Source organism: Bos indicus x Bos taurus, chromosome 3 (assembly GCF_003369695.1).
Source record: "Bos indicus x Bos taurus breed Angus x Brahman F1 hybrid chromosome 3, Bos_hybrid_MaternalHap_v2.0, whole genome shotgun sequence".
NCBI classification, from domain to species: Eukaryota; Metazoa; Chordata; class Mammalia; order Artiodactyla; family Bovidae; genus Bos; species Bos indicus x Bos taurus.
Window position 1 is genome coordinate 992048 of NC_040078.1, and position 22758 is coordinate 1014805.

General features: G+C 44.3%; 1 protein-coding gene and 2 non-coding genes across 3 annotated transcripts in view; 1 reads left to right on the forward strand and 2 right to left on the reverse strand.

Moving 5' to 3' along the window:
- The window catches only part of MPZL1 (myelin protein zero like 1), an 81843-nt gene extending 69318 nt beyond the window's left edge, over positions 1 to 12525 (reverse strand). Inside the window, exon 1 of the mRNA XM_027526477.1 lies at positions 12245 to 12525. Coding sequence (XP_027382278.1) covers positions 12245 to 12335 — 91 coding nt within the window. The 5' untranslated portion in view covers positions 12336 to 12525. The remainder of the gene's footprint in view (positions 1 to 12244) is intronic.
- Positions 12526 to 18556: 6031 nt separating this feature from the next.
- TRNAP-AGG lies at positions 18557 to 18628 on the forward strand. Its single transcript has one exon. It is a non-coding gene; the product is annotated as a tRNA-Pro (tRNA).
- Positions 18629 to 19296: 668 nt separating this feature from the next.
- TRNAP-CGG lies at positions 19297 to 19368 on the reverse strand. The gene has a single exon. It is a non-coding gene; the product is annotated as a tRNA-Pro (tRNA).
- Between the last annotated feature and the right edge of the window lie 3390 nt (positions 19369 to 22758).

Here is a 22758-nt window from a genome sequence, read left to right on the forward strand (position 1 = left end):
AACAGGAGAAGGGGGCATCAGAGAATGAGATTGTTACATAGCATCACCAACTCAATGGACATGGATTTGAGCAAACTCTGGAAGATAGTGAGGGACAGGGAAGCCTGGCGTGCTGCAGTCCATGGCGCTGCAAAGAGATGGGCGTGACTTAATGACTGAACAACAACCCCAAAGTGGTGGAGACCACTGTGTGATTCATTTACTTAAAATATCCATGCGCCCATCCATTTATCCTGCTGGTCCTGTGACAATTCTGACTAAAACAGATTTTGGTACCAAGGGTGCTTCTTTCTAGAACAGAATCTTAAGGATGAATTTTCTGAATTGGTTCTGGAATTTGGGGAATTGGCTCTCCACTCTGATTAGATTTAAAGCACTAATGACCATTTAGTAAAGAGAGCACTGATAGTCCCTGGCAAAATGTGGCAACAGAGATATACAAACCATCACCAATGAATATCCCTAATCAAACAGTTACAAAAGGAGGAGTTTGGGATGACCATGTATATAACACTTTTGAACATTTTTTGTCAAACTAATGAGGATAATGATGTAGGTTAATTTTCTCCTATAGTCACTAGACAAAGTCAGAAAGAATGGGATGAGCTCAGGGATTCAAATTCCCAACTCAAGAGCTCATAAATGACCAGAAAACTTCTTCCCTGAAAGGGGTACTTATCTCCTATAGCCATAGAGCTGAGACTGCGAAAACCAAACCCAAACCTCTCATCCTGAGACTGGCTGGATTACACAGCAATTTGAATCTGCAACTTCACAGGTGCCTACTATCAAAGGTGGGGCACTGAGCATAATGAGGGCCATGCAGGAAGCCTGAGAGAGCTGGGCATGCGAGCCCCTACGACTGAGTTTCCTCTGCCAGGATAAGCATACCCCAGCCTGGGATTAACCCTGCTTTGCCCGGAAACATCAATGGACTCCCCTGAGGCAGCTGCCGTGAAAGACACTGAAGAGTGTCCTCAGCACCCAGCCCAACCACTCCTCTTTGCTTCTGGACTGACCACTAGCCTCAAGGCACAGAAGCTTCCTACAGGTACAGAGTATGACCCATGAAGAGATGCACTACACTCCAAAAGAACTACTTGATTTTTCTAATTCACACAGATAGAAGAATCGATGCTTTCAAACTGGAGCATCGATTACAGAGCAACTCAAATTGCTCTGTAATCCAGCCAGTCTCAGGATGAGAGTTTTGGGTTTGGTTTTCGCAGTCTCAGCTCTGTGGCTGTAGGAGATAAGTAACCCTTTCAGGGATATGTTAGAAAAGACTCTTGAGAGTCCCTTGGACTGCAAGAAGATCAAACCAGTCAATCCTAAAGAAAATCAGTCCTGAATATTCACTGGAAGGACTGATGCTGAAGCTGAAGCTCCAATACTGTGGTCACCTGATGCAAAGAGCCGACTCACTGGAAAAGACCATGATGCTGGGAAAGACTGAAGGCAGGAGGAGAAGGTGATAACAGAGGATGAGACAGCTGGATGGCATCACCGACGCAATGGACACGAGTTGGAGCAAGCTCCAAAAGATGGTGATGGACAGGAAGGCCTGGCATGCTGCAGTCCATGGGGTCCCAAAGAGTTTGGACACAACTGAGTGACTGAATAACAACAGACAGAAATCCAAGGAACATGTGTAGAATGGATACTAAGTATGCAGAACAATGGTGGTAGGAACACAAAGCTGAATCAGGCCAAATTGGTTGGTAAGAGCCCATTAAACAGATATTCTGCATTTAATGTTGCAATTCAAGAGCATTAGAAACAGCGCTAACAGTCTGTATTGGTCCCTTGGCTAAAACATGGGCCAAAAGTGGCCCACAGAAAATGAGCTTGAAATGCCGGATCTGCCTTGGTTTAATGAAGACGAAGGGATTCAAAGGCTCAGGGAAATTGGAAAGTTAGAGGGAATTTGTCTTCTTTTTAATTAATTTTACTGTAGTTGCTCTACAATGTTGTGTTAGTTTCTGCTATAGCACAAAGTGAATCAGCTACATGTTTACATATACCCCCACTTTTCTGGATTTCCTTCCCATTTAGGTCACCACAGAGCACTGAGTAGAGTTCCCTGTGCTGTATGGTAGGTTCTCATTAGTTACCTATTGTATACATAGTATCATTAGTGCATATACATCCATTCCAATCTCCCAATTTGGATTGTCATTTAAGACAAATCACCCATCCCCAGGTCCAAAAGACATGCCTTTCTGAATAACTATGAGAAAAAAATTGGTGAGGAGAGCCCCAGCATCCTTGAAGAGTCCTGGGACCACTCTCAGTAGGCCAGAACTTACAGAGCGAACTGCTAACACTGATGTGATGTTCCCTAACGGCAATGGAAGGAACTGGATCCAAGTGGCAGCACTCAGCTGCCAAAGGTAAGTGCATTTCCATGGCAACAGCAGAGGGAAAGCAGTAGCCAGAATAGTCTGACTCAGAGACAGGCAGCATTGGCTAGTTGATCATAGTGTTCCTGGAAATGATATACGTGGGCAGCCCACCAAATTCTTATTTGATCTGTGTAAGCAGAAAAGTTCTAGGTCACATAAATAAAAGTCTAACTTGAATCATAAAAATAGAAAGTCACATCTCCTCCATCAATTCCCATACTTAAATCAGCTGAATAAAGACAAGGCCGCAGGGTCCAAACTAGCATACGTTAAGAAATGAGTTTGAATGAAGGTGTTTTAAGTAGCAAGCCATTAGCTTTATGTATTAGATGTGTTTCAGGAGGTAGAATTTTTCAGATTTCACAAAATTAACACAACGCATATACTATATATTATACAACAGCCCCAGTCGGATGTAAGACAGCATCCCACAATCAAACATATAACATGTTTCTTTGGTGAAACATATGATTATTTTTCCAAGTGGATCACAATTGAAATAGTCTATTACTAGTTCAGGTCAAATTCTGCAGCCAAAAGAGTATGTATCAAACTTAGGAAAAAACTTTCTGTTTTCAGAGCTTTTGGGATTTCAGAATTGCTGATAAAACTGTGGACCTATAATTTGAAATGAGAAATTGCCCCTCAGCATTTTCTGTTCTGAAATCCATATACAAATCAGCATCATCTTTGCTTATTATTAAAATATTCTCTAATTTCTCTAGTATATAAAGTTCATCAAGCCTTACCAGGGTTCTTCTATATTTGCATTCACTGGGGGAGGGGGTTTGGAATAAATTCCAAACAGATGAAAGTGATCCAGACCAAAAGTCCCTACGAGTTAAGAGACAAGAGCTGGAACTCCTGCTCGAGGCAGGCAGAAAGGCAGCGGGGCTACAGAACCTCTGCCAGTGGGGTGGAAGGGCCAGGAAAGATGCCAGTGAGGAGCTTTGGTTTGAACATTCTGAGCCTGTTTGGACATCCTGTAAGGCAAGCCTGCCAGGAGTCTAACTGCAGAAGGATCTGCACAGCTTCCAGGGAGAAACTCAGCCCAAGTGAGGAGGGAAGGCTTAGTGGCTTGGTCCACATGAGGGGCAAGGAACATTTCTGAGCCTTATACGGTGTCAGACACTTGGATAAAGGGATTCATGCTGTGTCCTAGCCAGAGGGAGCAATAGCAGAGTGAGAAACTACAAGAATCACACCATTCACAAGCCCTAGGGAGGAGTAGGGCACAATTCTGCATCAGCAGTGAGGAAGGCTTCAACATGGCAGCTTCGTCCTCTAGGTTGGAGTCGGCAGCATCAAGGCACAGGGCTCTTGGCACAAACGTGACCACAGACACAGGACACTGGTGGATGCCCTGGGACAGTTAAAGGATTCTTTGCAAACATTTAAGACATCCTGGAAACCTCTGAAAAAGTGGTTAGAGACTTTGAAGCAGAAATTCTATAATAATGCAGCAAGTGAAAGTATTACTCATTAGGACACTCAGTCATGTCAGACTCCTTGTGACCCCATGGACTACAGCCCACCAGGCTCCTCTGTGCATGAAATTCTCCAGGCAAGAATACTGGAGTAGGTTGCCATTCCCTTCTCCAGGAGATTGTCCTGATGCAGGAACTGAACCTGGGTCTCCTGCATTGCAGGCAGATTCTTTACCATCTGAGCCACCAGGGAAGCCCATAATAATGCAGAGTGGTTGCAAATATATGCTTTGCAGTTTTGAGTCCCAACTCTACTACACATTAGCTAAATGATTTTGCACATTACACAACCTGTCTGATTCTTAGTTTTTCCATCTGTAAAATTAATAAAAATAGTAATTACCACACAGAATTGTAAGGAGATGAAATAATGCATATAAATTGGTTAGCAAAGGCCTGGCATATGGTACAGACTCAATTAATGAGAGCAGAACAAAAGAAATAACATGAACTTAGTTTTATATCCAAACTTCTAAGTTATACGTGGTTGAAAAGAGAAAGATATATATACCTGTATCTATATCTAGAAAGATAATGGGTTAATTAATTCAAAATTTCCTCCTAACTACTCACTTTCTCTCTACCCTTCTTAACCATTTAGGAGATCTCAAATATTTGCATTTTAACATACTTTTCTCTTAGGAAGCTGAGTCCTTTACTTATGTTTCCTAGCAATATCCTTCAGAGGAGGGTATATAGCAATTATGACCTGGATGTGAATAACTGTAGGAAACAGGCTGGTATAGGGTCATCCAAGTTCTCACTGAAGCTTAGCCTACAATAAAGCACCTTTATCTTTTCAAGTGTTATCTGGAAGAAGCACAGGGTTAAGTTTACATAACTGCATGCTGACGTTCAATGTTTGGCGAGAAAAGAATACATTTCTTAACTTTGATAAAAAGCATTTAAAAAATGACTTTAAATTGCACATAACAAACTCACAAGATCCCAAAGTATTATAGACTATCACAGTCTCGGTACAGACCATGTTCACTGCAAATTCATCAACATTTGTTTAGTTGATTACAGCACAGTACTAACAAGCTTAAGTCATGGATTTCATTCTATGGGTCAATCTCATCTACAACAATAAATAACCCAGGCTCAGCAAAGACATATTGTATCTCTAACCCCAATTAGTTAAACCCACAGGACTGGAAAAGGTCAGTTTTCATTCCAATTCCAAAGAAAGGCAATGCCAAAGAATGCTCAAACTACCGCACAATTGCACTCATCTCACATGCAAGTAAAGTAATGCTCAAAATTCTCCAAGCCAGGCTTCAGCAATATGTGAACCGTGAACTTCCTGATGTTCAAGCTGGTTTTAGAAAAGGCAGAGGAACCAGAGATCAAATTGCCAACATCCTCTGGATCATGGAAAAAGCAAGAGAGTTCCAGAAAAACATCTATTTCTGCTTTCTTGACTATGCCAAAGCCTTTGACTGTGTGGATCACAATAAACTGTGGAAAATTCTGAAAGAGATGGGAATACCAAACCACCTGATCTGCCTCTTGAGAAATCTGTATGCAGGTCAGGAAGCAACAGTTAGAACTGGACATGGAACAACCGACTGGTTCCAAATAGGAAAAGGAGTACGTCAAGGCTGTATACTGTCACCCTGCTTATTTAACTTATATGCAGAGTACATCATGAGAAACGCTGGGCTGGAAGAAGCACAAGCTGGAATCAAGATTGCTGGGAGAAATATCAATAACCTCAGATATGCAGATGACACCACCCTTATGGCAGAAAGTGAAGAGGAACTCAAAAGCCTCTTGAGGAAAGTGAAAGTGGAGAGTCAAAAAGTTGGCTTAAAGCTCAACATTCAGAAAACAAAGATCATGGCATCTGGTCCCATCACTTCATGGGAACTAGATGGGGAAACAGTGGAAACAGTGTCAGACTTTATTTTTCTGGGCTCCAAAATCCCTGCAGATGGTGACTGCAGCCATGAAATTAAAAGACGCTTACTCCTTGGAAGGAAAGTTATGACCAACCTAGATAGCATATTGAAAAGCAGAGACATTACTTTGCCAACAAAGGTCCATCTAGTCAAGGCTATGGTTTTTCCAGTGGTCATGTATGGATGTGAGAGTTGGACTGTGAAGAAGGCTGAGCGCCGAAGAATTGATGCTTTTGAACTGTGGTGTTGGAGAAGACTGTTGAGAGTCCCTTGGACTGCAAGGAGATCCAACCAGTCCGTTCTGAAGGAGATCAGCCCTGGGATTTCTTTGGAAGGAATGATGCTAAAGCTGAAACTCCAGTACTTTGGCCACCTCATGCGAAGAGTTGACTCATTGGAAAAGACTCTGATGCTGGGAGGGATTGGGGGCAGGAGGAGAAGGGGACGACAGAGGATGAGATGGCTGGATGGCATCACTGACTCGATGGACGTGAGTCTGAGTGAACTCTGGGAGTTGGTGATGGACAGGGAGGCCTGGTGTGCTGCAATTCATGGGTCGCAAAAAGTCAGACACAACTGAGCGGCTGAACTGAACTGAAGAACTAGGTACAATGTATCACAGCTGTTGGAAATCTATTCAAGCCACAGGCTCTGACAGCAGATCAAAGGTATTACAAAAGATCCTAATTTCTTAGGAGACTCTGAGTTTGGACGGGAAGAAAAAAAAATAGAATTCACTGAAAGAGAATTTATCAGTGAAACCATCTTTCTCTTCTTGGATAAAGGTCTAATGGAACCAAGGTAAAGTTATAAATGAATAAAAAATTATAGCAGCCCAAGTCAAGTGAAGTCACTCAGTCATGTCCAACTCTTTGGGACCCCATGGACAGTAGCCTACCAGGCTCCTCCATCCAGGGAGTTTCCAGGTAAGAGTACTGGAAGGATGCCATTTCCTTCTCCAGGGGATCTTCCCAACCCAGGGATTGAACCCGGGTCTCCTGCATCGCAGACAGACGCTTTATTGTCTGAGCCACCAGGGAAGCCCTTTATATATGGCAGCCCACATGCATTCAAAAAGATTTTATAAATAGAAGCTTAACAGCAAAGATATAAAGGTCCCAGGAAAAGATGATAATTTCTCAATTTAGGCACTACAAATAGTCACAAAGGCAGAGGAACCAGAGATCAAACTGTCAACATCCACTGGATCATCGTAAAAGCAAGAGAGTTCCAGAAAAACATCTACTTCTGCTTTATTGACTATGCCAAAAGCTTTCACTGTGTGGACCACAACAAACACTGGAAAATTCTGAAAGAGATGGGAATACCAGACCACCTGACCTGCCTCTTGAGAAATCTGTATGCAGGTCAGGAAGCAACAGATAGAACTGGACATGGAACAACAGACTGGTTTCAAATAGGGAAAGGAGTACATCAAGGCTGTATATTGTCACCCTGCTTATTTAACTTATATGCAGAGTACATCATGAGAAATGCTAGGCTGGATGAAGCACAAGCTGGAATCAAGATTGCCGAGAGAAATATCAATAACCTTCGATATGCAGATGACACCACCCTTATGGCAGTGAAGAGGAACTAAAAAGCCTCTTGATGAGTGTGAAAGAGGAGAGTGAAAAAGTTGGCTTAAAGCTCAACATTCAGAAAACTAAGATCATGGCATCTGGTCCCATTACTTCATGGGAAACAGATGGGGAAACAGTGGAAACAGTGTCAGACTTTATTTTGGGGAGCTCCAAAATCACTGCAGATGGTGATTGCAGCCATGAAATTAAAAGACGCTTACTCCTGGGAAGGAAAAGTTATGACCAACCTAGACAGCATATTGAAAAGCAGAGACATTACTTTGCCAGCAAAGGTCCGTCTAGTAAAGGCTATGGTTTTTCCAGTGGTCATGTACGGATGTGAAAGTTGGAATATGAAGAAAGCTGAGTGCTGAAGAATTGATGCTTTTGAACTGTGGTGTTGGAAAAGACTCTTGAGAGTCCCTTGGACTGCAAGGAGATCCAACCAGTCCATTCTAAAGGAGATCAGTCCTGGGTGTTCATTGGAAGGAATGATGCTAAAGCTGAAACTCCCAATACTTTGGCCACCTCATGCGAAGTGTTGACTTATTAGAAAAGACTCTGATGATGGGAGGGATTGGAGGCAGGAGGAGAAGGGGACAACAGAGGATGAGATGGCTGGATGGTATCACCGACTCGATGGACATGAGTTTGGGTGAACTCGGGGAGTTGGTGATGGACAGGGAGGCCTGCTGCTGCTGCTGCTGCTAAGTCGCTTCAGTTGTGACCAACTCTGTGCGACCCCATACATGGCAACCCACCAGGCTCCCCCGTCTCTGGGATTCTCCAGGCCAGAACACTGGAGTGGGTTGCCATTTCCTTCTCCAATGCATGAAAGTGAAAAGTGAAAGTGAAGTCACTCAGTCGTGTCCAACTCTTAGCGATCCCATGGACTGTAGCCCACCAGGCTCCTCCGTCCATGGGATTTTCCAGGCAAGAGTACTGAAGTGGGGTGCCATTGCCTGGCGTGCTGCAATTCACAGGGTCGCAAAGAGTCGGACGCAACTGAGCGACTGAATTGAACTGAACTGAAGAAATAACAGGGAACCCCACTGGATAGGGTGATTGGAGAAGGCCTCTCTAAGGAAATGACAGTTAGGCTAAGGCCTCACTGATGAAAATGAGACAGCTCTGGGCAGTTCTGGGGACAGAGCACTTCAGGGATCAAGTGCAAAGGACCTGAGATGGGAATGAGTGTCGAAGAGCAGAAAGATGGCTGCTGCCGCCGCTAAGTCACTTCAGTCATATCTGACTCTGTACGACCCCACAGACGGCAGCCCACCAGGCTACCCCATCCCTGGGATTCTTCAGGCAAGAACACTGGAGTGGGTTGCCATTTCCTTCTCCAGATTATGCATGCATGCTAAGTTGCCTCAGTCGTGTCTGACTCTGTGTGATCCCATGGACAGCAGCCAACCAGGCTCCTCTGTCCACAGGAATCTCTAGGCAAGAACACTGGAGTGGGTTACCATTTCCTTCTCCAAGAAAGATGGCAGCATGGCTTGGATATAGTGAGCAAGGGGCAAAATTTGAAGTCAGAGTGACAGGCAGAAGCCAGATCATGTAGAGATCTGTAGGCCACAGGAAGAAGTTGGAATGTCATTCAGGATGCAATGAGAAGCCATTAAGAATTTCAAACAAGAAAGCTACATGAACTGATTTGCATTTTTATAAAAATCATTCTTGCGGTTGTGTAAAGAAGGAACTAAAAAGACGCAAGGGGGAAATGGGAAGACCAGCTGGGAGACTACTGTTAACCACAGTAACAGCCAAGAAATGACAGTGATTTCGATCAAAAATCTAGGAGTAGACCAATCGGAAAAAAGTAGGTGAGGGAAAAAAAAAGTGGGTGAGTCCTAGAGGTATTTTGGAAATGGAAGAACTGAATGGATGTGGGGACTGAAGGATAGGAAGTTAATTACGGTGGATCCTAGGTTTCTGGGTTGAGCAATTAGATGGATGATGGTGCCATTTATTGGAGTGGGTGGTGCAAATTACTGAGATTTCTTCTTCATGTTCTGTGTATTCAAGCCTACCTAAAGCTTACCAAAGACATTCCAATTGCCAAATTCAGTGAATCCTTGAAGTGTTCACACTCTTCATCTAACACAGTTAAAACTCCCTTAAAACTTCACACTCTGTTTCCAAGACAGCACTCTTCTGGTTCCTCTCTTACTCGAGTCTCCTTCTCAGGTTCCATACACCCCAGAACTCTGTTCTTGGCCTTCTAGTATTTCCTTCAAGGACTCTCTCCCTTGCTGACCTCATCCAAGCAACCCATAGCTTTAACTACTACCCACATAAAGCCTCCCAGGTCCATATCTCCTTCCAGAACTTTCTTCTCACCCACCCAACTGAAACATCTACCCAACTGTCCCATTTCTATTGAGATATTTCAGCAGCATCTTAAACTCAACATATCCAAAAGTAACTTCATCATCCTCTTCCTCCAACACTCCTTTTCCCTCATCCCATATTCTTCATCTGTGAAAAGCATAACTTTGCAGAACTATGCCCAGCTTCCTAAGCATGAAACTTAGGATCATCTTTTAAGTCCACATCAAATCAATTTCCAAGCTCCATCAAATTTACTTTGTAACAAGTTCGTGGATATGTCCTCTAACAAGCTTGTGGATATGTCCTCTCTTCATAACTCACCATTTTAATTCAGGTCTTCAATCCTCTGCTCTTGTTTCTTACATAACACTCTGGTTTCTTCAGCCTCACATCATTCAAACACACCTTTCACATCTCAATAGTCAGAGAAATCCTTCACAGGCTCTCTATACCCTTAGGATAAAATTCAGCCTTATTAATGGCAAACAAGGTCCATTGGGATTTAGAGCCTCTGGCTGGGTCTCCTGCCTCAACTCCCACCATCTCTCTTATACACTCCAACCTCTCACCATGCTGACTGACCAACGGGTTCATTCATGAATCTGCATATACTGTTTTCTCCCAATTCCTACTTAATTCAAGCATCCCTTTCTTTTAGCAGTCTGAAATTCAGTCTGAGATGATGACTCTCCTCTGTGCTTTTACAATAAGCCATTAATGAAAGACTTCTTCTATTGCTTATCACATTTTGTTTCTCCCACTGAACTGCAAATTATGTGAGGCCAGCGACTATCTTTCCTAGAATATTTTCGGTGCTTAGTACTTAAAAAACGATTAGTAAATGTTTGTGGAATAACTGCATCTAGATCAAACTTAAGAAGGCTTTCTGTAAAACATGAACTGCTATGTATAGTATTCATGACAAGAAAAGGTAACCTGAAAGAAGAGACATTCAATCGTTTTCTAAAATTGACCAATAACAACAGCTGCTGACTTTCAGACATCAGCATTCATCTTCCATTACTGAAGAGCTAGCTATGTCCAAGGTATGTATTGATGTAATTCTGATGATCTTTTTGTATTCATATCTATTAATATTTATTTCTTCAGTTCAGCTACTTTTTAGTACTCTGAGTTTAAGATTTCTCTCACTGCTTTTGTCCTCAGTAAAGACAGAGGTCAGCTTCTCATGCATAATAATTCTGTCTGAATAAACAAGATTTCTGATACACATTAGTTTTAAGCTATTTTCTACTTGTTCACTAAAACAGGAATATTACCATCACCACCACCACCAACAAAAAACACATGCTCCTAACCATTTCCCCCCCTTCAGAAGAGACATTTATACAGAATGGATTGTCTTATATATACAAAGCATATCTTCACCTATCAACCACCAGAGAGTGAAGGGACTTTTACATTTATACTTTATAGCTCCTGAAGTCATTCATTAAATATTTTTCCTGGCTCCAAAAATTACATACAGGGCTTTTCTGTGAAAGTTATTATTGAGTTTTTCATGTTCAGACATAGTGATGCAACTGATATTTTTGCAAAACAAAGAAATGAACAAATCTCCATGGTTTCTTAGGAGCTGGCTCTCTTTATGACCATAACTTAACCACATTCTGAGACAGCAACAAGTTCACTGCTTAGAGCAACAATACACAAAAACGTTCTGTGGCAGACACCACTGCAGATGTCCGTAAAACAATTCATCCAATTCAGTAAATCCACCCTTAAGTTTTTAACCTTATATCTCACTTACGATATCTGGCAAAGGAAAAAATGTGGATTTTTTTTTTTTTTACAACGACAGATGTGCCTTTTAATATCCTATGTCTTGTCAAACTATGGTGACTATGTCTGGAATTATTATGGATTTCATGAAACTCTGTTAAGCCAGCTCATTCCAGTGGTATTTCAGCTCTTTGCACCCTAACCCAGAAGTAATGCTAATTTCTTCTTGGTGCTCTGCAGGTTACAGAGGTAAGATATGAAACTCTGGGGCCCTTCCATCTCCGAGACTTAAAAAACGGATTGGAGAGCACTGGAAATGGAACCAACAAGGTAAAACAAAAGTCGTTCAACAGGAAAACAAACCAACAAAGGCCCCACAGAAGAAAACAGTGCAACCTTCCGCCGACTCCCAAAGGTGGAGAATGCCAGAAGCCTGGGTTCCTGAACCGGAATCGGGCCTGGGCGACCCAGAGTCACCAAGCGGAGAAGGTGGGCGACTCAGCGAAGGCACAGTGCAGCCGCCCGCCAGGCCCGCTCCCCAGAAAGCCCCCCAAAATGACCAAAGTGGTAAATTCTCCCTGCCTCCTCTACACGCAGGGATCCAGGAAGAAGAAAGAGGCTCCGCGCCTCTCCAGCCGGTTGCGGGCCCGCACTCCCCGCCCGTCAGCTCAGTTCCCCAGGCCCCAGGGCAAGCAGGCCGCGCCCCCTCCCCACCCCTGCGCCCCGCAATCGCCAGGCCGGCCACCAGGTCCCGCCGCCCCCGCTCTGGCCCCGGCATCACTCACAGAGCCCGAGCGCCGCCGCCAGCACCGACCACAGACAGCGCCGGCGGTCTGGGGATGCAATCAGTGCTCCGGCCCCGGCGGGCGCTGCCATCGTCCTTCAGCCGCAGCCGCCGCGGCCCTGGGCCCCGGTCCCCCGGTTAGCTAGGCTCCTGGCCGAGGGCTCTGGACTCGTCGTCGCCGGTATCGGCGAGCAGCGCCACGCCGCGCTCCCCGCTCGCGGCCCCAGCCACAGCCTGCCAGCACTGTGCCGGGGCCTGCGCCCCGCGCTGGCCACAGCAGTCAGCTCATTGGCCTGCCCCGCACACTTTGAAGGACGCGATTGGAAGGCACCGACTGTCCGTCATTCCCTCTCTCCAGGCGGGGCCGCGCCATCTCGGTCCCACCCAGGACTCCTGCCAGCGGTGGAGGTCCCTGGCTGTCGGAGGCGACCGCCGCCGAGCCCTGTGCCTGCCTGCTTGCCTGCGTGGCTGTTCGCCCGTCTTCTCTGGCCTGCGCGCGTCTCCTCTGCGTTTCTGAGCGTCCAGCCCCCCGGATCTCTTCATTGTCTTTGCCTCCGTTTCTGCTCTTCTTGGTTTCTCTGAGTCTCACCTAGAGAAAACCCAGCAGTTCGTTTACACAATTAAGAAAAAAAAAAAAGGAATGAGATGGGGAGAGACTTCTGATTCAGTCGTCCAGATAGAACACATTTCCCCTCTTGCCGTGTATCCCAAGTCTATTTTGCCTGGATTCAGATAATTTATGTGCAAATTGAGAAATCTCATAGCTTAAAAAGAAGTCTCCATCTTGTCTGACTTTCCTCTAAGGAACCCTTCCCCTCCCACTTATGGCTAAGAAGGGTTGGGAACTGGGAATTCTCTCCTGCTACCTGGAGCACGTGTGGATGGGGTTTTGCTTTTGTAAATGTCCCTCGATTTATCCAAAATCGGCAAGTTCCCCTCCTGACTCTGAAGTGCCATGCCTGAGCCGGCTCCAGTTGGTTAGCAGTGTCTGCCACTTAACTGGTTGCCCAAAAATTCTGGAAAGTGTTTGGAAGGGTCCTTATGAGAACACCCTATGAAAGGGAGAAATGGAAGGGCAGGAGCACAAGAAGAATGAGGGTGTAGGAAGAAAAGGAAGAATCCAGGTGGGAGGCCTGTAGTGTGAGAGAAGGAAACAAGTATTAGACAGTTAGGATGAGAGGGGGAGAAGAGCAGGGTAGGAGCACTCCCCTGCAGCCCCTCATTTCAGGGTTTTGTCTCAAGTCAATCTTATGAACAGCCTTCCCGATATTTTTGCTGTTTTAGCCTACTAGCCTTGTAGTATGGCAGGCTGATAGTAATTACCTTAGTCCCAGTGAGAGAAAACTAAACAAACAAGAAAACACCATTTCACCTTATTTCTCTGTCAGCAAGATCCTCATGAAGTGTTTTTGGAATGCCATATGTTGGAAAGACTACAAATGCATTAAATGAGAACCTATTGTGTGCTGTAGAATTAGAATATCCAGGCTTTACTCTCAAGAAGCACAGAGTCTACAGAGTCTACCAGTCAGTGTAGCAAGCAAGTACTGAACTAAAATTTTTCTTCAGTGCTTGAAGAGAAGGTCGAATCAAGGAGAAATATAAGGCCAACAGGCAGTGATCCTCAAAGATATGTGTCATGTTAAAAGCTTCTCTGCTGCCCATGACACACTTCAATACAAATAACGTCCTTTTCTGAGAACCACTGGCCCACGAGGTGTCCAGAAAAGATGCATCAAGGAAATAGCATTTGAAGCGGATTTTATAGGCTGGATAAATTTTCACCAGAGAGAAACAGGAAAAGCGAACTCACAAATAAGAAAGCAGTACCAAGTGTAAGGATATATATATACGTATATGTACATATACACATGTACATATATCAGTTCAGTTCAGTTCAGTTCAGTCGCTCAGTTGTGTCCGACTCTTTGCGACCCCAGCACGCCAGGCACTCCTGTCCATCACCAACTCCTGGAGTTTACTCAAACTCACATCCATCGAGTCAGTGATGCCACCCAGCCATCTCATCCTCTGTCGTCCCCTTCTCCTCCTGCCCCCAATCCCTCCCAGCATCAGGGTCTTTTCCAATGAGTCAACTCTTCACATGAGGTGGCCAAAGTATTGGAGTTTCAACTTTAGCATCAGTCCTTCCAATGAACACCCAGGACTGATCTCCTTTAGAATGGACTGGTTGGATCTCCTTGCAGTCCAAGGGACTCTCAAGAGTCTTCTCCAACACCACAATTCAAAAGCATCAATTTTTCGGCGCTCAGCTTTCTTCATAGTCCAACTCTCACATCCGTACATGACCACTGGAAAAACCATAGCCTTGACTAGACGGACCTTTATATATGTACATATACATATATATGTATATAAAGAAAAAAAAAAAATCCCACCAAAAAAACCCAGAAAGAGAACCTGGTCTGTGAGGAAAGCTAATGAACTGGGCCTTGAACACAGCTGAAACTTCTGAGAAAACCCAGATGGTCAATTAGAAGGCAGTTAGATATGTAGGTCTGGATCCCAAGGAAGCAACGAGAGAGGTTACCATGAAACCAGAACTTGCGAGGGCGGCAAAGTGTTTCCACAAAAAACCACTATGAGATCATAAGTAGATTATAAATATTTGCTGAATGAATAGATGAATGAATGTTTATTAAATTAATCGAGAACAGTTACAAAGAAAAAATCATGTGAGGTTGTTTCGGCCATAGTCCTTGCATTCTAGTTTTGGATCCTTCTGTAGAGATAGTAAATGGAAAACAAACCAACCTTTGGATTTTCAATCACTATTGTGAACTTGAGAGTCACTTAACAAACTTCCTCCTCCTTAGGGACCTGCTTCTACCTCCTGGAAACCCTTCTTCTCAGCTCAGTCAGTCCAGGCATACAAATCAGAATCAATTGAAGACTTTCCATCAGATGAGAAAAGTCTTTTTAATGGACTGTGTTACCTCTGAAAGGAATGGACTTCTTGGAGAGAATTTTCCCTGCAGAGTCAGTAAGGAAAACCATGAGCAGTCTTGTCTGATAATAGATCTGTGTACAGATCCACTGGCCTCTCAGACTTCCTGCTTCATGTAGTATACAGTAAGTACAGTAAGGAGGCTTGGCCTTGGGATCGTCTCAGGGCTTTAAGTCTTCTCTTAATAGAGATCAGATAAGAGGCACCCAGGAGCAGCTAGTGCTAGCAAATATATATGGGCATAATTTTCTAGAGCTGGAATTAATGGAAAAAGTAGAAAAGACAGTGACAGGCACCAAAATTTCCAACATTTTTGTGATTGTAGTAAAATTCTCTTCCACTTCCTGTACTCTCAGTGGTATTCTCTCCTGCCTTGTAGTTTAAAATCTGTTGCCAGAGGAAGAATGGAATGCTGTCATCTGTGGGTGGTGATAGCAAGCTATTCCAGGAGAACTGAGATTTGATGGCTATCAGATAGAGTCAAAGATGAATCCAGGCCACACTGAGAAAGATTTATCTGGAGCTAAATCAGATGGATGGAGGAGCCTCGTAGGCTCCAGTCCATGGGGTCGCTGAGAGTTGGACACGACTGAGTGACTTCACTTTCACTTTTCACTTTCATGCATTGGAGAAGGAAATGGCAACCCACTCCAGCGTTCTTGCCTGGAGAATCCCAGGGACAGAGGAGCCTGGTGGGCTGCCGTCTATAGGGTCGCACAGAGTCGGAAACGACTGAAGCGACTTAGCAGCAGCAGCAAATCAGTTTCATTAACATTTCTACAGAGACTGTCCCAATCCAGGATAGGGATTGCATTTTCCTAGGAAAGTTTTGAAAATCTGAAAATCCAAGTTCTAGTGCCTCTGGTGCCCCTGGTATCCCCGGGCAGAGAGGCACAAGTTGGGAGAACTTGGTAATGCAGTCTTTAGGGTTTACTGTATAGAAGAATGTATCTCCAGCTTCTTCATTCACTGTGGCTGGGATAAAATGTTCCTCAAGGTTCTTTGTCTCCCTGTACCCCGATAGCACCTATGTACTACTTCTGCTTCACCTATGAGGGAAAGATGTGCTCTGGAGAGATATCACAGGCATTCCTCCTGCTGGGAGTGACATTTGTCACTGTGAGCTGGGCAACTGATATCCTGAGTTTTGTTACTGTCAGTCTTCTATATCATCGTTGGGAGGGAAATGTGATAGTCTAGTGCCACTTGCAGAACAAAAGACAAACCCTTGCAATCACTAGAGAAGAATAAATAGGAAAAATAAAAGCCCTAAAATGATAATAACTTAATAATAAATTCAAGTGGGAAAGGTGAGTATAAAAACAGACCTCTTGGTAACTGTGGAGATGGAGGTTCCCAGAAAACAAGTGATTACATTATTTTACCTAACGAGTTATATTTTGTAGTTTCCTCATTTCCAGGAGAAATAGAAACTTCTTAAGTGTCCAGGACACATTTTTTTCCAGTTAGGTTCTGATGAATAAACTCTGCTGACATCTAGAACTAATGAATATTTTTAAAGGGTATTCTTATCCTCCTTGCTTTGGGACCTAAGAAGAACTGAAGACTCAAGTTAGGATGTCTTCAAATAAAACAAAAGGGTGGGGTCTGAATGTTAGAACCCCAGAACTATAATTTACTCACATGGAACCATAAGTAGAAAGTTAACAACTTAGAGTGTTGTTAACAGCACATGCTGCTGCTGCTGCTAAGTCGCTTCAGTCGTGTCCGACTCTGTGCGACTCCATAGATGGCAGCCCACCAGGCTCCCCCGTCCCTGGGATTCTCCAGGCAAGAACACTGGAGTGGGTTGCCATTTCCTTCTCCAATGCATGAAAGTGAAAAGTGAAAGTGAAGTCGCTCAGTCTTGTCCGACTCTTAGCGACCCCATGGACTGCAGCCCACCAGGCTCCTCCATCCATGGGATTTTCCAGGCAAGAGTACTGGAGTGGGGTGCCATTGCCTTCTCCATAACAGCACATAGTGCCTCTAAATGTCTGAGTGAATGAGCAATCGAATGAATAAACTGAATGAATGGTACATGAAATAAAATAAATAGGCCTATTTAGGATAGTCTCTCTGTCTACTTGTAGTTTCCTATCTGGTTATTTGTTAGAGTTACAATTCACAAATACTGATTGTCCAAGTACCAAAGTTTGTAGTTTTAAGGGATTTGGAACATATTGCAGTCATTCAGCAATTAGTCATTGAGCACCAGCTTTGCCAGCATAAGCCTCAATACTAAGTATTTAAAGTATAGGAAAAAAGCTCTTTTCTCTTCTCCATTTTCCTCTATGCAGTTAAATTTACTCCTCCCCATGTCTTTTCACAAGAATTTGAAGATCAAGCAATTTCTGACCAAAAACAAAAGCAGAATCGTTCCATTCCCCAATGGATTTGAATGAAAACTGGTAATAAAATCAGGTATAACTCCGAGAAAAGACACTGGAGAAGACCCAAGCTGGGCCTCTAAGGAGCCTCATTTACCCGTTGGCACTCATTTATGCCATGGCAAGGTCACTTGCACTGTAACTGAATCACAGAAGTGTGAACTCACTGCTGTCTGAACAGCTCATGGGAGAAACGAAATGTTTGACTTCTTGGTGTTTGTTCACTAGAGGTCCGTGGGGCTCAGTAATAAACATGTGAAACATTGGGGAAAAAAATTAGAAATAAATAAAATATAGTTAAGAAACCATGCCTTAGAGATACTGGGACAACTGGACACCAATTATAACAATTGTTTGCCAATTATGTAGTAGAATTCAGTGCTGCTGCTAATGTTGATGTCCTCTAACAAGTAATGATTAGAAGAGGTAAGACTGCAACCCAGTTATATACCACATACAACTGGTTTTTAATTTGTTAAAGGATTTCTTTCTAAGAAGGTCAAAAGAGAGAATGAGAAACAGATTTTCCAGCTGAAGAAAACAGATAGAGTAAAAACACATAGATGGCAACACTCAAGGCTGGAAAGATGGTGCTTTGAACACTAGGATAAAAGGTGTAAGCAAGAAACTGACGATTTTACTACTATTGGAAAGTGCAACATCCAGAACTCAGTAGGGGAGAGAATCTGGAACCTACCTGCCACAGGGAAATTGCCACACACTCACTGCAGTTTATCAGCCATAAATATAAATAAAATTATAAATACTCCACTGATAGTGACACCATTGTTTTCTTCTGTTACTGATTTTCAAAAATCAAGAGAAGAAAATCCGTTTACACTAGAACGCAAAACAGCTGAGGAATATAAATACATAACAGTGAATAACCACTTGGAAACGCAGAAGTCAGTAGTTCTTCCTGCTTTTACGATGGCAGGAAGACTGCGAGAAGGACGGCTCGTTGGTCTAGGGGTATGATTCTCGCTTAGGGTGCGAGAGGTCCCGGGTTCAAATCCCGGACGAGCCCTCTTTTTTTTTTTTTTCTTCTTCTTTGAATTAAATCCATTTCTAAAGAAATTAACTTTAGATCTATAAATATAATAAATACATGTTGGTGAAAAATACAAAATTGAGACCTTTTGAACTTATAGCACACTTTAAGTTCAAATACCATTAAAAGACATAACCTGAAAACGTAGAAAGTTAGAGCAATGTGATGCTCTGAAAAGACTCATCCCATTCCTGCCAGTTCCAGAGTCGAGCACGTTCGCTGGGCATCTCCGGTGCCTACAAGTGCGACCTAAATCTGCTCACGCCCGCGCCCGTCCGCCTGCACCGCGACCGTGGGAGGCGGACTGCGCGCCCGCTCACCCGGGCCCGCCGACCCTCCGTGCCCCGCTCACGCTCGGAGTGTTCCGGGGCTGCCCCGGGGTCCGCACGAGGCGTGTCTCTTTTCCGAGCACGTGTGTTTCAAAGTGGTAAAGCATATTCATATCTTGCCCTCAGACGAAAAAGACCACATATTGTACGAATTGATCTCATTTGATCATTTACTTCGTGAAAAGTACTTTTTGGTCGTCTTGGTCAAGGTTTGAGCTCAAGGAACTAGAATAGTTTCATTTCAGCCCTTAAATGAGCCATATGGGGGGGTGGGGGGGAGTCTTAAATTGTACCGCTTATGCAAGAAAAAAACCTGGGCTCGTCCGGGATTTGAACCCGGGACCTCTCGCACCCGAAGCGAGAATCATACCCCTAGACCAACGAGCCGCTCTCGGCGAAAACGCTCCCAGAGCCTCCCTTCAGCCTTATCCGACCGCCAGCTGCACCACCCGACCAACCTCGGCTGGACAATCTCCTCTCATTTCCCAGGTCTCGGGTCAAAACGTTTTCGCCACCCAGAGAGACGCCAGGAAGGGACGTGCATTTTTTCCCAGCGGGGTCGGTCTTATCTCCCGGCGCCTGGGCTCTGCGCCGCCGCCTGCGGCCATCCGCACAAGATCCCGGAAGCCGCCTTCCATGAGCCAGGATAGCCCCTGGAAGGCGGGGGCGGCAGGGCGGTGGAAGCCGGGGCTAGGAGGGCGCAGGCAGGGCCCCTCGGACGTCTCGGACTCCGCCAGGTGCTCGCAGCCCAGGGTCCCCATGCCACCAGTTTCGCTACTTGCGGGGAGGTCCCGCCGCTCTCAGCTCAGACCAGCCTCAGAGCACTTGGCTGTGTGCAGCGTGCCTCATCCGCATTCCTAGCCTCTGCTTGGCCGCCGGAAGACGCTCGGCTGCCGACGACGCTCATGGGTGGGTGGAGCGGGAAAAACCTCGAGGAGCTGGCAAGAAATGGGAAAGGATGCACCTTATCCCTGCAAGGAAGTGTTGGGACAAAGAATTCTCAAAGAGGAGAGTATTGACAGATAACTTTTTTTCCAACGTTCATTTTGAGATCACGCACTCTTTTTAGAGCCTTGCATGTACTGAACGCACTGCGTATCTGTAACAATCTGTCTCTCACGTACTAACCTCATTTCGCAGTTAGGTATTTCAGGCGACATGGCGAGGAAGTGGTATGGTAGGCACAGCAACTACCCAAGTCTTAGAAGGTGTGGTGGATGGGGAGGACCCTGAAAGGGGCAGGGAGGGAGACAGGTGCCTTGTTAGCTTGGAGGAGTGGAGAAGGCAGTGTCAGTGGGCAGAAACTTAGACCTAGGACCACCTTCCCTTCATTTGTTCTTCATAGGGAAGAACAAATCTGATTCCATATTGTATCTGTTTTTGTTTGTTTTTTACTTTAATCTGTGTATTCTATTCGGAGAAGGCAATGGCACTTCCAGTACTCTTGCCTGGAAAATCCCATGGACGGAGGAGCCTGGAAGGCTGCAGTCCATGGGGTCGCTGAGGGTCGGACACGACTGAGAGACTTCGCTTTCACTTTTCACTTTCATGCATTGGAGAAGGAAATGGCAACCCACTCCAGTGTCCTTGCCTGGAGAATCCCAAGGACGGGGGAGCCTGGTGGGCTGCCATCTATGGGGTCGCACAGAGTGGGACACGACTGAAGTGACTTAGCAGCAGTGTATTCTATTGCTTTTGCTACAAGGTAATTACCACTTCAGCATTCTTGCCTGGAGAGCCCCATGAACAGTAGGAAAAGGCAAAAAGATATGACACTGAGAGATGAACGTCCCAGTTGGGTAGGTGCCCAATATGCTACCAGAGAAGAGCGAAGGAATAGCTCCAGAAGGAATGAAGAGGCTGAACAAAAGCTAAAACAACGTCAGGCTGTGGATGTGTCTAGTGGTGGAAGTAAAGTCTGGTGCTATAAAGGACAATATTGCATAGGAACCTGGAATGTTAGGTCCATGAGTGGAGGTAAATTGAAAGTGGTCAACAGGAGATGGCAAGAGTGAACATCAACATTTTAGGCATCAGTGAATTAAACTGGGCAGGAATGGGCAAATTTAATTTAGATGGTCATTTTATCTACTACTGTGGGCAGGAATCCCTTAGAAAAAATGAAGTAGCCATCATAGCCAACAAAAGAGTCTGAAATACACTACTTGGGTGCAGTCTCAAAAATGACAGAATGATCTTGGTTTCCAGGGCAAACCATTCAATATCACAGTAATCCATGTCTATGCCCCAACCACTAATGCTGAAGAATCTGAAGTTGAACGGTTCTAGGAAGACCTAAAGAACTAACACCAAAAAAAAGATGTCCTTTTCATCATATGGGACTGGAATGCAAAAGTCGGAAGTCAAGCGATACCTGGAGTAACAGGCAAGTTTGGCCTTGGAGTACAAGATGAAGCAGGATAAAGACTAACAGTTTGGCCAAGAGAACGTGCTGGTCATAGCAAACACACTCTTCCAACAACACAAGTGAAGACTCTACACATGGACATCACCAGATGGTCAATACTGAAATCAGATTGATTATATTCTTTCCAGATGAAGATGGAGAAGCTCTATACAGTCAGCAAAAATAAGACTGGGAGCTGACTCTGGTTCAGAACATGAACTCCTTATTGCAAAATTCAGACTTGAAGAACATAGGGAAAACCACTAAGCCATTCAGGTATGACCTAAATCAAATCTCTTATGATTATGCAGTGGAAGTGACAGATTCAAGGGATTAGATCTGATAGAGTGCCTGAAGAACTATGGACAGAAGCCTGTAACATTGTACAGGATGCAGTGATCAAAACCATCCCCAAGAAAACAGAAAGGCAAAATGGTTGCCTGAGGAGGCCTTACAAATAGCTGAGAAAAGAGAAGCAAAAGGCAAAGGAGAAAAAGGAAAGATATATCCATTGAATGCAGAGTCCCAAAGAATAGCAAAGAGAGATAAGAAAGACTTCCTCAGTGATGAGTACAAAAAAATAGAAGAAAACAATAGAATGGTAAAGACTAGAAATCTCTTCAAGAAAATTAGAGATACCAAGGGAACATTTCATGCAAAGATGGGCACAATAAAGGACAGAAACAGTGTGTACCTAATGGAAGCAGATAATAAGAGTAAGCAAGAATACACAAAAGAACTATACAAAAAGATCTTCATGACCCAGATAACCACAATGGTGTGATCACTCACTTAGAGCCAGACATCCTGGAGTCTAAAGTCAAGTGGACCTTAGGAAGCATGACTACAAACTGAGCTGGTGGAGGTGATGGAATTCCAAGTGAGCTATTTCAAATCCTGAAAGATGATGCTGTGAAAGTGCTGCACTCAATATGCCAGCAAATTTGGAAAACTCAGCAGTGACCACAGGACTGGAAAAGGTCAGTTTTCCTTCCAATCCCAAAGAAGGGCAATGCCAAAATATGTTCAAATTACTGCACAATTGCAATCATTTCACATACCAGCAAGGTAAGGCTCAAAATCCTTCAAGCTAGACTTCAACAGTATGTAATTCAAAAAATCATCTACTTCTTCATTGACTACACTAAAGCCTTTGATTGTGTAGATCACAACAAACTGGAAAATTCTTAAAGAGATGGGAATACCAGACCACCTTACCTGCCTCCTGTGAAACCTGTATGCAGGTCAAGAAGCAACAGTTAGAACCGGACAGACTCTAGCAACAGTTAGAACAACAGACTGGTTCCAAATTGGAAAGGAGTATGTCAAGGCTGTATATTGTCACCCTGCTTATTTAACTTATATGCAGA